Source organism: Arachis hypogaea, chromosome 15 (genome assembly GCF_003086295.3).
Source record: "Arachis hypogaea cultivar Tifrunner chromosome 15, arahy.Tifrunner.gnm2.J5K5, whole genome shotgun sequence".
Lineage (NCBI taxonomy): Eukaryota > Viridiplantae > Streptophyta > Magnoliopsida > Fabales > Fabaceae > Arachis > Arachis hypogaea.
The window spans coordinates 433,732-450,758 of NC_092050.1; the positions used below are offsets into that span (position 1 = coordinate 433,732).

General features: G+C 31.5%; 2 protein-coding genes across 2 annotated transcripts; both read right to left on the reverse strand.

The window, feature by feature from the left end:
• Positions 1 to 5,972: 5,972 nt before the first annotated feature.
• LOC112747340 (7-deoxyloganetic acid glucosyltransferase-like) lies at positions 5,973 to 11,361 on the reverse strand. The gene is made up of 3 exons (XM_025795313.3): positions 10,809 to 11,361; positions 8,085 to 8,520; positions 5,973 to 6,633 (listed from the first exon to the last, which is right to left on the reverse strand). The coding sequence occupies exons 1-3, from the start codon at positions 11,299 to 11,301 to the stop codon at positions 6,105 to 6,107; spliced, it is 1,458 nt and encodes a 485-aa protein (XP_025651098.1). The 5' UTR covers positions 11,302 to 11,361; the 3' UTR covers positions 5,973 to 6,104.
• Positions 11,361 to 15,627, reverse strand: LOC112747341 (7-deoxyloganetic acid glucosyltransferase-like). The gene is made up of 3 exons (XM_025795315.2): positions 14,877 to 15,627; positions 13,222 to 13,657; positions 11,361 to 12,105 (listed from the first exon to the last, which is right to left on the reverse strand). The coding sequence occupies exons 1-3, from the start codon at positions 15,367 to 15,369 to the stop codon at positions 11,577 to 11,579; spliced, it is 1,458 nt and encodes a 485-aa protein (XP_025651100.1). The 5' UTR covers positions 15,370 to 15,627; the 3' UTR covers positions 11,361 to 11,576.
• Between the last annotated feature and the right edge of the window lie 1,400 nt (positions 15,628 to 17,027).

A 17,027-nucleotide genomic window follows, 5' to 3' on the forward strand; every position in this document is an offset into this window, starting at 1 on the left:
TACTGTTACACCTAGTATTACGTTAATCTTTCTTTTCTATAGTATAGTATATTTTTACTTTATTTGACTAATTTTAAAATTCATTATTAACATTGTTTATAAAAATCATTGCTTACCTAGCAAAACTGTTTTATAAATGGGCATTTTATGTAAATTTGTGTATTATAATATTTTTATTTGAACCTATTAATATATTTTATTTTAGATGAACAACGTAAATATTGAACAACGGTATAAAATAAGAATGATTTAAATCAGATTAATAATTAATTAAATTTATTTAAATTTAATTATTTGAATAATTAGAATTAGTTAGTAATATGTTATAAAACACACTGCGACTCCTTTTTTCTAACTGCACTGTGATCATACGCAATTCCCACCATCGGAGAGAGCGCCAATCCAAGGTGTTCGACGAAATCGCAATTGCCGCGAAGTATGCCTTTCTTTTCGAGAATACTGCTGCCCTCGCACCCTGTGCAGTCGCCAGTCGCAAGCATGCATTTTTCATGAACCCATGCTCCCGCCATCACTGTGATTCATGACACCATAATCACTGTCACAGTTGCTGGCTCGTGACCATTGGGGGCGGCACTGTTGCTGCTAACTCAAGCTCATTATCCATTTTTGGTGTTGAAGGTGTGCTATTGGGACCGTTGATGGAGTCATCAATGGGTGAACGAGTTTTTAATTCCCCATCGTCCTACATCAGTGATAATTCCAATCAATTAGATGGCAACAGTATTGTGAATTTGAGCGTTGATGAGGGTTAACGTGATGACAAAGTATGTAGTGGAAGTTTTATACGCATGCAGATGTTTATTTTTCATGCAAATGAGATGTTTGTTATTAATACAAAGCGACTCACCTGCACTCAGGGTTGGTGACAGCGGGAGACGGCGGTGCTGGGAAGCTTTCTCGCCGGGGAGAGGGGCTGCATGTTGGGGTAGGTGAAGAATGGCTGGCTGCGGTGAAAAAGGAGTTTAAGTTAAAAGAGGTGTAATTAGGTCAAAGTAATATTAAATAAAAATGGTGAGTTTAAGGTGAAAGTAAAATTGAATGGTTAATAGACTTGAAATACATTCTATTATTTATATTGTTTGCATTTTTTATTGTTCATCTAACGAGATTTTCATATAATAAATATTTAACTTTAAGGATAATAAAAACTAAATAAAATTAATTAAGATTGCAAGAGAATGACGTATGTTTATGTTCTTTCTATGTATTTATTCTTTATTTCTTTAGTTTATCTAAAATATAATTCTAATAAATATGAAATTATAAATCATAATAATATAAATGCAATTAAGTCAATTAAATGAATTTAATTTTGATTTAGAATAATTTAAGTATATTTAATTATGTAATATTATTACATTAATAAAAATACTATATTATATTTTTATTGTGTGAATAATTATTAAAAAATATATATAATTTAATAATTATATAAAATATTTTACATAGTATACTGTAAGTATATCAAAATTAAACTCTAATTAAATTAGACATAAGATATTTATGTTTGGGGCAAAAAGTAGTGTATAATATTTGTAGTAACCTGGCCTGTTTGGTTTAACGATTTTAAGTTTACGGCGTTTTGTCCAAATCCGTTGACATTGCGGTTCCCTCCTTGAATATGTTGCACCCGCAAACCCCGCGCTAAAAAACAAAATTCTGAATGTTCAAGTTTTGTACCAAAACACAGCATTGGGAAAAAAGATAATTAGGATAGTTATACAGTTATACTAACTTTACTAGGGACCAAAGATATACTAATGAAATCTCGACAATATCATAACATATATATCCACTTTCAACTGTGTTGTCACAATGTTACGTTAGTTATCCCCCAATCTCAAAGCTAGTACTATTAACATATTACATATATCTTACAAGGTCATTGTCAAACGCAAGAAAGAGCTTTTTTAAGAGGGAATTTAACCACCTACATTGTTATTAATTAAGTTGGTGAACTAAACCCGTTAATGTGTTCTTTCAATTAAGTAATTTTTTAACATGGATTTAATTAATAAAAAATTATTAAACCCCACCATCACCAACCTCACAAATCATCTTCATCATCGTATGTCACACTTGAAATAGGAAAGTGGCCATAACTGAATTCCATTGACGTATTTTAAAGTACATGAATCAATTAATTTAAAAACTGTGCAACTTCAAACTGAACCAACAAAGATATCTAATTGTTCCCTCTAAATCTCCAATATAGCTATAATTTTTATGCGCAAGGTTATGGCTTTAGTTTGACCGGTTTTGGTTATAAAAAATCCAAGGTGGGGCACCAACTTAAAAGAGAGTGAGAAGAATATACACAATATCTTTTAGGGGATGATACCAATGTGGGTTAGTTATGCATGCCACTTCTCAAAAGGATTATTTGCAATGGGTTTGTTGTAGGGTGAGCACGGGTAGCGGGTATTCGATTACATGTTCGAATCCGAACCGAATAATTAAATTGGTTCTGAAATCAACGGGTAATCGGGTTCAATCCGAATTAAATCAATGACTTTTGTTAGTGATTGATTTGGGTATTGATTTTGAGTGTGCGAAATCCAAACTAACCCGTAAACCCGAATGTTTATTGTATGTTTATTGTACTTTGAATTTTAAATATAAAATTTTGATTTTTTTCAAATATTTAATTATTCGAACCGAATCAATTCGTTTTTAATCGGTTTGGTTTGGTTCGGATATATGCACAAAAGAATACAAATCTAAATCAAACCAAACTAATTACATTTTGATCGGTTCGATTCTAATTTCATCTTAAATCCGAACCAAATCAATTCGTACTCACCCTATGTTATTCTGTACGTCTCTATCTTATAATAAGGTAGTTTAGGTAGCGTTTGGTGGAGAGATAGAGACTGAAAGACTGAGACTGAGAGACAAAGACTAAGAGACAGAAATAGAAATAAATATCTGCAGTATTCTGTTTGGTGTAAAGTAGGAGACAAAAATTAAAATAAGAATGAAACTCTAATTTAATTTGTACAAAAAGTAAAACTGAAATTAATTAATTGAAATGAGAGTATTTTAGGTATAAAATGTTATTAAAGTTTCAGTCTCTGTTTTTAAGAATTTCAGTCTCTTGTGTCCTCACTTTTTGGAGATACTGAAATACTGAAATTTTAGGGACGAAGACAGAAATTTTAGTTCCAGTCTCTGAGTCAACAAACATGATACTGAGTCTCAATCTCTCAGTCTCTATTCCAGTATCTCAAAACAAACGCTACCTTAGGAACTTTAGCATTCACGTATTAGTGATTTTGAGATACCAAATTAGGGGTAGAATAGGAAACTGCATCATCAACCCAAAAACGAAAGCTTGTCCTAATCTTACTACTTTTCACAATTTTTTACAAGGCTAGTATTAGGGATATAATAAAATCAATAATTAATATAAAATACATATTAAAATTGAGTTAAACAATATGTATATTTAATACATCATTCATTTATAACTGATTTTAGTGGTTGATTTTAATATAAAAATAACATTTTTATTTACGTATATACCAACATGCGACGGCTTTAGACAAGCTAATTACTAACTAGCAAACCTCCACAACTTGTTTAAGTTTAGTTACACTCACTTAGCTTCTCCATTGACATTACATAAATTATACTTAGCACCCATTCTAGTTTTCATATTTACATAAACTTTTTAATGGCTTAGTTTTATAATTACATACAAACTTAGCGTTCGAATGTGCAAAAAAAAAATAAAAAATTATATGTATATTAAAAATCAACTATTATATATTTATGTATATTTATAAATATAACATTATAGTTTTTAATTAAATAATTAGTCAATAAAATAATTAAATTTATCATATATACAAGAATATTCAAATTTGTAATAAGTAACTAATCAATTTTTTACAATAGCATAATAAAAAAATTATAAATTACTAAATACATCAATACATGCAGTATGATTATTTATATAAGCATACATGAAGTTAATCTCATTGATAACAAAATCTAGAATTATCAAGTGTAATATCGTCCAAACTTTAGTGGAAGATTAGTATATATTATTTATAAATTGAATATTTAACGGGAAAATTTGATTTATTCTCCCTCACCCCATCCAAAAAAATAAATAAATAAATAAATACATATTTTTTTCCTCAAAGTGAACGATATGCTATGTTAATAATGACTAATGACCAATAGGTATCGGATTTTAGTGATCAATTAAAGTAATATTTATGTTTGTTAAGATCTCTTCTTATATTTATCAAAGGTGGACGCCACATATAAAAAGGGAAAGAAAAGCTTTACCTGGTTTTATGCAAGGACAACGATGGACAATCTAATAAAAAAATATGGATTTGGAATTTAGTTTATCGATTTCTTTGGTCAAATTGGCCGGTCTAATAATCCGATTTTAACAACTATGATAAAAAGTACATTCAAAATTTCAAATATTCATAAGATCTTTAGAATTTAAATTCCTACACATAATAAATTTATCTTTCCAATCCTTACCCATTAGAAAAGTTATTGTTCAATTTTGTTACAACTACAAAAGATTTTGGTTAAAAAAAAATTAAGGAATCATTAATCAAAATCAAGTAAATCATAAATCAACCCAACATTATCCTAAATTACATTTATGAATTTAGATATGTTTCGGCATTAAAATCCATTTCTTAATTATTTAATATAAATAATGAATTTAAAAGATTAAGTAATCCAATTTTTAACAAATAATACCATAGTCATCCATGCATGTCTGAGTCATTGAGTTAGTTATTAATAATATTCGGTTTGGTCTATAGATTTACTTTAACTCAAACACAATATTTAGACTTTCTATATTTGATCTATAATATCATATATTATTAGCAAATTGTATTATTAGCTAGTTGCATGCTAGGTCCATGTCTAAATATCCCAAATTTTCAATTGTATTGTACCTTGTGTTGAATGCCTTCTTTTAGGAAAATATCAAGTATTATAAACCTTTTCTTCTGTTATGCACGGTTCATGAATAGGATGACAAGCCAATTTGTTAACGCTAGGTTTTCCTCAAGTTTCTCCTTTGTCTTTTTTTTTTTTGGGTAAATTTTGTTGTGTATTTTTCATTTGCTTATGTTTTTGGGTCAGAATGTCAGACAACGAGAAAGGGCTAGACCCATATGAAAGAATCTCACGAGAACAAAAGAGACTTCGTTCTTCTTAAATTTCATTTGGGCTATTTCAACAGTAGGGCTGATTATTAATTGAAAAAACCTTGTTTTTAAATTGCGAGGAAGATAATACCAAAAATGAAAGTATAAGGAGTCAATAGAATATTTGTATAATGTGTACAACGGAAGTTTAAAGAGTATTAAAGATATAATCATTAGTGTTACTTTTTTTATTAGTTGAAGCTTTTGGGATAAGTGATATCATAACATGGTATTAAAGTTCTAAATTCGAAAGGTCAAGAGTTCGATTCTTGATGAACTCCAAAATCAAATCAGTTTAAGTTGTTAGGATGAGTGATTTCATCGCTTGAATCCAAAATACAATGCAATCAGACAATAGAGTACGTGTCCAAAAAATAATTGACAAATAGAGTATTAGACACACAATTTATGACCAATAGATAATAAAAGAAATCCATGACTAAAAGAGATAATAATAATGAGACCTTAATCTAATGGTTATCATATGTGTCTTGCAACAATTGTATCTGGATTCGAGTGTGAATGTCTTGTGAATCATATTATAGACATGTTAGATAGGCACCATACCAAAATATCATCTTTAACGTTTTTTTTTTTCTTTTTAGTTTTATTTGTGTCATAAGCAATTTAAAAACAACTCAATATATATTTGAATTAACAATTTACAAATTTAAAAGTCTAAATGCAAATATATATTTAATTAATTAGGCCATTGGATAGAACTTTTTTAATTACTTTGCAAAATAAAAGGAATAAATATACAAGTAATCTTTTTATAGATTTCTCTTATTAATTAAGGAGGATGTCATAGTTCTTCACTTCTTGATGCAAATTATTCCACAAAGATAAGTAGACGTAGATAACAAGCAAATAATAATAATAATAAAAAAGTTAACTAGTCCCAGTGCAAAGACATTCTTGGCTGATCAATTCTATGAACTCGATCAAACGATCCAAGTTGTCGTAAGAAGAACCTCCTTCACTCACATATTTTCGAGCCAAAATCGCCAATTTCTCTGCCGATTGAAGAAACTCCTCCTTCCTATTAAGCATAACATCATTGACCATGTTCTCCACAACGTTCCTATCACAAACATCTTTCATGTCCAACCCAACCTTCCAAGAGTCACTTACCAACCTGCTATTCACCTGTTGATCCGCAAAGTATGGCCAGCAAACCATAGGCACACCAGCCACCACACTCTCTATGGTCGAGTTCCACCCGCAATGCGTCATGAACGCACCAACGCTCTTGTGTGCAAGAACCTCCACTTGCGGCACCCACCCAACCATTAACCCTCTTTCTTTGGTTCCCTCCACCAACTCTGCCGGTACACTCTCATCTTTGCCTTCCCCGCCGGCTATTATGTCTGACCGCACCACCCATAAAAATCGCATCTTACTGTTAACCAAACCGTACCTAAATGAAAAAATATGTACCAAGAGTTTAATTACATAATAATTAGGAAAAGATAGAAATTTATGTGCAGCCAACTTCACGTAAAATTGATAGTTCAAAGCCGTTAGATGGTTTGACTGATTTAACTAAATTTTTATCTAATAGCTCTCATCTATCAATTTTACGTGAAGTCGACTCCACGTGAATTTCTACCTTAAGAAAAGTATATATTAATAAGTCATAGATCATTAATATATTAGTAACAAATAAGTCTCTAAAAATTTATATTTGAGATAGATTAATCTTTATAATTAGATACCAATAAAATCTAAAATGTAAATATTGAAGAATTTATTTGTTATTTTCCTCTAAATTAAATTTTGAATACGAATAAGAATATGAGTTTTAACATAGCAACTAATATGTATGAATACGAAGTCATGAATATCTATCATTTATATTTGATATTCATAAAATAATTTTATGACAAAAAAATATGATTATTTTAATAGTTGATTTTTAGTATTAATATGAATAATTTTAAAAATATAGTTAGTCGTGTATTTATAAAATTTAATAAAGATAACATAATTTGATATTAGTATATCATAATTTAGTCAAATATTCAACTATCATTGTAAAAGTAAGTGTATGTGATTTTTTTTAAAGGAGAAGCCACTTAGATAAAGATAGTAAAAATATATTTTTTTAAAGATATTTTTTAATAATTAAAATTTAACACATATAACTGATTAAATTATGTTAATTTTATTAAAATTAAACTGGACAAATTAGTTTAAGCAAAAAACTAATAAATTAAATTTTAAATTAGTCTAAATAAATATTTTTTTATACAAAACAATCTATTAAGAAAAATAACTAAAATATTCTTTTATATATATATATATTAATTTTAAAAATTTTCAATTCTAATAGTATGATGGCAAAAAAAAGTTAGAATTTAGGGTTTTAAAATTAATATATATATAATAAAAATATTTTAGTTATCTTTTATAATAAAGGTATTATAGTCATTTTCTATAAAAATAATATTAATTTAGATCGGTTCAAAATTTGATTCACCATTTTTTTGGTCAAATTAATTTGTCTAACCTAATTTTACAAAAAATGACACAGTTTAATCGATTATATATGTTAAATTTTAATTATTAAAAAATATTTAAAAATATATTTTAAATATCTTTATCTAAGTTACTCAATTTTTTGAAAGAAGAGTGCTAGAGACTAGCAACTTTTGTGTTTGTAACCATCAATTGGCCATCAATAATGTTTTTTATGATGTAAGATTACATCCAATTATGAGAGATTACTCACTTCTCTTTTGATGATTAAGTGCTGGTCACAAAACACAAAAGTTACTACCCCTAAACTTTTCCTCTTCGAATTAATCCAAGATTAAATAAGCTACACAATTGTATAGCAACATTATACGAGAGACGTGCAAATTGTACCAAAACTCCAAGAGACTCTCCCTTGTCATGGTAGTGATGCTACCAAAGCTCACGTATATCACCGATCTCAATGGCTGAGAATCGAGCCACGCCATGCAACTCGTGTCCTCTTCCCGCATGCTGTTGTTTGACGTCTTTGTATTGGTGGCTGTTGGTGCTCTGCATGCACGGTGTAGATGGAGAGGGCCGACGGTGAAGATGGTAGGGAAGCGGAGGCGTAGGTGGAACAGCGCAGGGGATTCAAGATCATCAAAGGTGTTGAATATGACGGCGCGTGCACGGAGCGTTTGGTGGGTCTCGGAGACAATGGTTTCAAGAGGAATGATCGGTTCGCCCTTGGCACGGTTTGGACGACAGAAACTTGGGAGGTCGCGACATCGGAGCAAGTTTTCCATTCCTGGTATGGTGCTTATGATGCGGTCCATGTCTTCTTCCCCTTCATGGACTTAGTCATGAGATCATTTTGCACATGGTAATGGAGAACTTAGAACTATATGTCATATAGCACAAAAAGATGAATGCGCCATTCTTATAACTTTTAACTTCACATTCTTTTTTCAACTGTATAATAATACAGTAAAGAGTAATTTAATATTCTTTCAAATAGGTCCTCAAAATTTATGCCATCAAATAGATTTGTCTCTAAAAAAATTAAGAGAAAATCGTCTATAAAATCAACAATTTTATTAAAATTTAACTAGCACTTAGTTATTTAAAAAAAAATAAAATATCATTTTACTATTAAAAACATTAATAATAATTAATTAATCACTACAAATTACAAAATTTTTTAGTCCTTGACACTCCTCAAAAATTAATGAAAACTTTTATGTTAATCTTTTCTATTATAAATCATAAATTTCAGCATCATTTGATCTAGACTAACGGAGATATTTTACATAAGAGTAGTGTTAGAGAGTCAATGGCCTAAACGTACAATGTGTACAATGGGTTAAATCTTTGATTTATGAATAAAATGAACATCACCTATATTATCCAGAATAACCATCCGAATATCAAGGATAATAAACATCTCATGTTATAATAAAAAGCTAATTTTGGGTTCACCAAGATTCGAACTCTTGACCTTCCAGATCTAGAACTCTAATATCATATCCTGAAATCACTCATCCCAAAAACATAACCTGATAGGACAATGTAACACTAATAATTATATCTCTAATACATTTTAAACTTTCATTGTACACATTGTACGCTTAGGTCATTGACTCTCTATACTTTCTCTTTACATAAAGATTAACAATCTAAGGTGTCTAATTAAGTGATAGGTATCAGTTATAGAACAAAATAATGACATTTTAAGTGAAGCCAAAACGTCGTCCTTTTCCAAAGGACATTCATTTCCAAAGGAGCTTCCAAAAATAGGAAACGTCGCTCTTCTATCCCAACTTTTACACACAGATGTAGAGGTTAAAAAGGTTTAATTATTCTGTTAGTTTTTATAGTTTTATGAAATTTTTAATTAGGTCTTTATATATATTTTTTTAATTAGATCCCTGCATCAATTTTTTTTCAATTAAATCCTTTTTAACAGTAATTGATTTAATTATATAGGGATTCAATTAAAAAAAGAAAAAATTGGTGCAGAAATCCAATAAAAGAAAAAAAGTATAGGGACCAAATTATAAATAAAATTTAGTGCAAGAACTCAATTAAAAAAAAAGTATAAAAACCTAATTAAAAATTTTACAAAATTATAGGATCAACCGAATAATTAAACCGGTTAAAAACAATACCCTAATTTTAACAGCAACATCCTCCTTTAGACCCACATTTTAAAACAAATAGTCACATAACATTTCTCAAACGGCAAAATATTGTATGTTTTTAAACATTGAACAGAAATATAGGATATAATTCATTCAGGACATGAGATCCATAATCGGACCACTACTAGTTCACAACTTCACATTAATATTCAGGTAAAACTCCAAATAATTTTCATAACTTTTTCGAGTGTCTATTTAAAAATCTCATTTTTGTTTGTTAGTTTGTTAATTCCTAAGCTTAAAAAAGGGACAAAATTTGTGAGTTTTCGTGGCCAAGTATCAACGTCCCCTGTTAGGCTAAGAAGCAATCCAAAATATCTAATAACGGTACGAAAAGTAGTGGTAGCAGCGTAGATAAGATAGTACAGAAATAATGTGGACACCGTAAATCTTTCATCTTTTAATCAGATTGGAAAATATGATAATTTTTTATTTAAAAAGCCCTAAAAAAACATTTTAAGAAGAAAAAAAATATTTTAGTTATTAAAACAGACTATATTAAAATGTATAATGATTCATGAAATATATATTGATTAGTATGTATGGATAATGAAAATATTACACTACCAGCGGCGGTAAGCTATAAATTTTTTATTTATTTATTATGTTATATAAAAATAATTAATAAAATGCATGGTACTATAACATTCAAAAGTTTAAACTGCTAATAATCTAAATTAAATATACTAGCAAATAGATATTTAAAATTAACATATTTTCACCGGATATTATTCATGGTATATGTAATATCGTCACCATATATGAAATTATGAATGATGAAGGTGGAACTCAAATGCAGTTGACTTTATGTGAAGTTGATATTTGAGAGCCGTTAGATGATTTGACTAAATTTTCATCTAACGGTTCTCAAATATCAAGTGAAGTCGACTTCAACTGAATTTTCACCATGCCTAAATGGGTACGGCGTACTTACCTGTAATGGGGAGTTCATTGGAATGAAAGAGGTATGGAATCCAGAAATAAGTCCAGAAAGAAGAAGCACCGATGGTCCGAAAATGAATACTTGCTACTCCAACTTCTTCAGCCATATCATTCGCCAACTTCCCGAAAAACCCATCAGCCACCAAACAAGTCACCTTCTCTTTTACCAAAATGTCCCTTAGAAGAGGCTTACCATGCACCTTCACCGAATGAAGCGGCTCCATAGCTTGCTCCCCTGACCGAGGGTGCTCCTCCGGTAGACCATCAGGGATGCTCTTAAACCGAAGCGTAGGGTAGCGAGCTGCAAGGGATTCTATGTGGGCGAAGCGCGTGAGGCGGTTGTGGATGTGTTCTGTGTTGAGGAAAGTGACGTGGAGGTTGCGGACTGCAAGAAGCTGAGCAAGGTTTAGCATGGAGTTTACGTGTCCCTGTGCTGGACACGGGAAAATCAGAACATGAACTGAACATGTTTGCTGTTGTTTCATTTTCTGTGTGGTTGTTAGTATCAATTATTTTTCAGCTTTTGAAAATTGATTAAAGAGTATGATATAATAAAAACATTTTATTATAATATATGTATATTTGTCCCAGTATTAAAAATTTTTAGATTCGTCAATGCACACGTGGTTCACGTTTCTATATAGTTATTCTTAACCCATATAATTCTATCAAGTAGAGGTAGATAGCAAACAAAAAATTATTTGCTTATTGGAATTTGGAACATCCACATCCCATAAATTGCAATTGGCCATTGCTAATGCTAACTAGTCTCAGTGGGAAGATGCTCTTGGCTGATCAATTCTATGAAGTCAATCAAACGGTCCAAGTTGTCGTAAGAAGAACCTCCTTCACTCACACTTTTTTTAGCCAAAACTGCCAATTTCTCTGCCGATTGAAGAAACTCCTCCTTCCTATTGACCATTACATCTTTCACCATGTTCTCCACCACCTTCCTATCACAAACATCTTTCATGTCCAACCCAATCTTCCAGGATTCACCCACCAACCTGCTATTCACTTGTTGGTCCGCAAAGTATGGCCAGCAAATCATAGGCACACCAGCCACCACACTCTCTATGGTCGAGTTCCACCCGCAATGCGTCATGAATGCACCAACGCTTTTGTGTGAAAGAACTTCCACTTGTGGGACCCACCCAACCATTAACCCTCTTTCTTTGGTTCCCTCCACCAGCTCTGCCGGTACACTCTCATCTTTTCCTTCCCCGGCGGCTATCATGTCTGACCGCACCACCCACAAAAATAGCATCTTACTGTTAACCAAACCGTACCTAAATGAAAATATATGTACCAAGAGTTTAATTAGAGGTGAAATATTCGACTTCACGTGAAGTTGATAGTCGAGAATTGTTAGATGAAAATTTAGTCAAATCAATAAAATTATCTAACCACTCTCAGTTATAAATTTTATGTAAAGTCGACTGTACCTGAGTCTTCACTTTAATTAGATAATAATTACGATTTTGCTAAGTAGACAGTGACTTTTGTGAACAATATGAATAATAAACTCTAGAATTTGACTTAATAAAGTAAAAAAATACTCCACTCATAAATTACTTCATAAACTCTAATAATAACCATCTACACATTTAGTAAATTAAACATCCAGCTATTGTTTACATTGTTTAATATTCTTATTATTTTTCTATACTTTTCCTAATAATTAATATAATAATAGATGATAGATCATAATATATATTTTTTGATATGTACTTGAATTTCAAATATGAATATGTTTATTAAATATAGAAACTTCGTGATATATGGATACCAAATATTAGCTATAAATCAAAACATTTATAGAAATTAAATGAATACTCACATTAAGATGTATGTCTTTTATGTCTTTATGTGAAATTTTTTTTAAGAAATTGATATTTATTATATTAAATAATTTAGTAAAAATTATAAAAAAAATTAATAAAATATATTAAATTATCTAACGGTTTACATAAACATATTTTGATATGATTAGTCACTTAGAGATTATATTTGGTATTCACAAAAGAAAGAAAAAAATCATTTTAAAAATATAATTAGTCACATATTTATAAATTAAAATTAATAAAAATAACTCAATTTTATATTAATAAGCAATTTTATGTAAAATTAATAATTAAAAATTATTAAACAATAATTTAATTAAATCTATCAAATTATTTAACGTTAACTCCATATATTATGTATACATAAAAAAATTAAGCTAAAAACCAGTGCAGTCGACTTCAAGTAAAGTTGATAGTTAAAAGTCGTTAAATAAAAATTTAGTTATATCAGTCAAATCATCTAACGACTCTCTCAACTATTAACTTCACGTAAAGTCGACTGCACCGGAGTTTCTACCAAAAATCAATCACTAAAATAAAGTATTTGTGAAATGTAAATACCAAAACTCCAAGAGACTCTCCCGCGTGACGGTGGTGACGCTACCAAAGCTGACGTATACGACTGATCTGAATGGCTGAGAATCGAGCCACGCCATGCAACTCATGTCCTCTTGCCAGATGCTGTTGTTTGACGTCATTGTATTGGCGGCGGTTGGTGCTCTGGATTCACGGTGTTGATGGAGAGGGCCGACTGTGAAGATGGTAGGGAAACGGCGGCGTAGGTGGGACAACACAGGGGCTTCAAGATCATCAAAGGTGTTGAATATGACCCCGCGTGCACGGAGCGTTTGGTGGGTCTCAGAGACGATGGTTTCGAGAGGAATGAACGGTTCACCCTTGGCCCGGTTTGGACGACAGAAACTTGGGAGGTCTCGACATCGAAGTAAGTTTTCCATTCCTGGTATGGTGCTTATGATGCGGTCCATGTCCTCTTCCCCTTCAAGGATTTTGGACATAACATACCACATGCTATTAGTCATCACATCCTTTTTTGGATCGGAGGTCCATGTTTAATTTCTTTTATTCCTAACTTTAAGGGACTAATTGGTCTTATTATTTGTAAATTTAAAATTCAACATATTATTAATATATGAACAAGTATAAACATTAAGGTGACTACTGCAAAAAGAAAGTTTGAAACTAATACAGATTTATTATAAAAACAAAAAAAAAACAAAACTGAAAGGACAAAATTTGTGAGTTTTTTTATATCAGGGATAAGGCGAAAAGTGAAGTAAGAGCAATCCAAAAACATCCAATAATTGTATGAAAAGTGGTAGTAGCGTAGATAAGATAGTACAGAGATAACGTGCACAACCACCCCGACGTATATATTTCATCTTTTACTCAAATTCAAAAATAAGATAATTTTTTGTTTTGAAAAAAGTCTTGAAAAATATTTTAAGCAGAAAAATTAAAAAAGAGATCTAGTTATTAAGACAGATTTTATTGAAATGTAGCATAAATAAACCCTTCTGATTATATTGAAATGTGTATTATTATTGTCACATTATGGATCAGAAACTATTACATTATCAGTGCTAAACTATAACTTTTTTTATTTATTATGTTATATAAAAAATAAGGTAAAGTAATTAATAAAAATGCATGTTATAACCTTCAAATTTTACACGGCTAATAATAATGTGGTAGACACTAGAGTGAAAATTTTATAAGGGAAAGTACGAGGAGCCAATGAAATATTTATATAATGTGTACAATGGAGGTTTATGGAGTATTAGAGATATAATTATTAGTGTTACATTTTTTCATCAGTTGAAGCTTTTGGGATGAGTGGTATCATGATATGGTATTAAAGTGTTAGATCCAAAAGGTCAAGAGTTTGATGTCTTCCTAGCGGAATCCATTTTATAATTGTATTCATGTGAAAATATTTTCTTTTGACTTTTAGATGATAGATTGTACGGTTAGATTTTGATATTTATAAAAATATTATTTTTATTTAAAGTGCAGCTAAATAAATAAATTATACTTTTAAATAAAATATCTTTAAAAAATATTTTTACAATCTTCATTTGAGTATTTGCCATAATCTAAATTAATAAATCTACATTTTCGGTGGTGTACTATCGTAATCATGTATGATACAGTAAGAAACAAGATAAGGATTAAGGAATATGAGGCACATAGCATACCTGTAACAGGGAGTTCATTGGAATCAAAGAGGTACGGAATCCAGAAATAAGTCCAGAAGCAAGAAGCTCCTATGGTCCGAAAATGAATAATTGGTACTCCAATTTCTTCAGCCAAATCATTCGCCAACTTTCCGAAAAAGCCATCAGCCACCAAACAAGTCACCTTTTCTTTTACCAAAATGTCTCTCAAAAGAGGCTTACCGTGCACCTTCACCGAATGAAGCGGCTCCACGGATCGCTCCCCTGAGCGAGGGTGCTCCTCCGGTAGACCATCAGGGATGGTCTTAAACCGGAGTGTATGGTAACGAGCCGGGAGGGATTCTATGTCGGCAAAGCGCGTGAGGCGGTTGTGGATGTGTTCGGTGTTTAGGAAAGTGACGTGGAGGTTGCGGAGTGCAAGGAGCTGAGCGAGGTTTAGCATGGAGTTGACGTGGCCCTGTGCTGGACATGGGAAGATCAGAACATGAGCTGAAGATGTTTGCGGCGGTTTCATTTTTCGCGTGCTCGTTGAGATTACAACTCCTGGGGGAAGCCTAATTTCCTATATAATGGAAGCTAAGACAAGGTTTGGAAGGGAATGGCAGCATGGTACCATATATAATCATATAATATATATAGATTCTTATGGGCAAAAATAATGTCTGATTATGTGCAAGCGGTATTCTTTGATTTTTACACGCAACTCCGTCAACTAACGGAGCTTTTAACATAAAAAAAAAAAAAAGTATAGAGGAACGACAATTAAATCTCCATTTTGATCACTTAGATTCACATAATTATCTATTTTAGTTTCGAAAATTTAAAATTATATATATTGGACTTCTACATTTAAGTCCGATACTAATATGGTCTTTCGACTCTTTTCAGTGATGACCAAACAAATAAATGCTGAGATGACATCCTCCCTACTACGTTGGATGATGAGTAAATGACATCATATCATTTACCCTAAATGCTCAAATAAGTCAGAAATGAAGAATAGTGGAGGTAGAGAAGAAGAATACTTTATTTTGGGTCTCCATAGTTTCTTCTCCCTTTCATATACAAAGCGACAATATTTCTGACTTGTTTGGATGTCAAGGGTAAACGGCGTCGTTTACTCATCATCCAGCGTAGTAGGGAAGGTGTCATATCAGCACTCCGTTTGCCTAATCATCCCCGAAAAGAGTTGAGGGACCACATTGGTGCCCGGACTTGAATATGGAAGACCAGTATAGATAATTTTAAATTTCAGAAACTAAAATGAGTAATCGCGTGAATCTCATGGACTAAAATAGGAATTTAGTCGAGGAATGACATATGTATTCAACAACTCAAACAATAGATTAAAAAAATATGAAATTAATTTTAAAATTCAAAAATTTATTTATTTAAATATTATCATATTTTAAAATTTAAAGATTTAAAATTAACACCTCTAAACACATTTACGTTATCTATGGTTCCTCCCATTTCACCGTAACAGCAACTTTGACCTCTACCACACAGTCTCTACGGTGCCTGTTGGTCCACATCCACGTTTCATTGTCGCCGCCGATGAGAATTTTGATGCGAGATGTTTGTCCATTTGAGAGTACCACTGTCCCGCGATACCTGTGCAGCAGTTTTGCAATCCCGTGCTCCCACTGCCGCTGCTGTTCACGACCCTAGTGCCTCTGGTGCAGCTATTGTCTCGTGATCACTGAAGGCGGTGCTGCTACTGCTATATCAAGCACCTATCCTGTGGAGTTATTATTTTTGGTGTTGAAGGCTAGTGAATAGGACTAGATATGGAGTCATCAATTGGCGAAGGATGTTCATTTTATTATGTATGGAAATGGTTTTTTGATTCTAAAGTGGATATTTATTTGGGTATACAATTGGTATTTTACTTGATTTGCTTGATTCTGTATGTACATGCTCCACATGATATTCATTTTACTATGTAGGCAGATGGTTATTTTCACTAAGATGTAGATGTATATTTGAGTCATACTATTTGGATGAACGAAACAAAATGGCATGCGATTAAAGTGGCGAAAACACAATGCAGCGGTGTAAAAGTAAGGACAGAAGTGCAGCATTAGAATAATGGCGGAACAAGACTTCTGACTCAGCGACGGTACGACGTCACTTCATGGGCTTCGAAATGAGCAGAGCAACAGTGCGTGA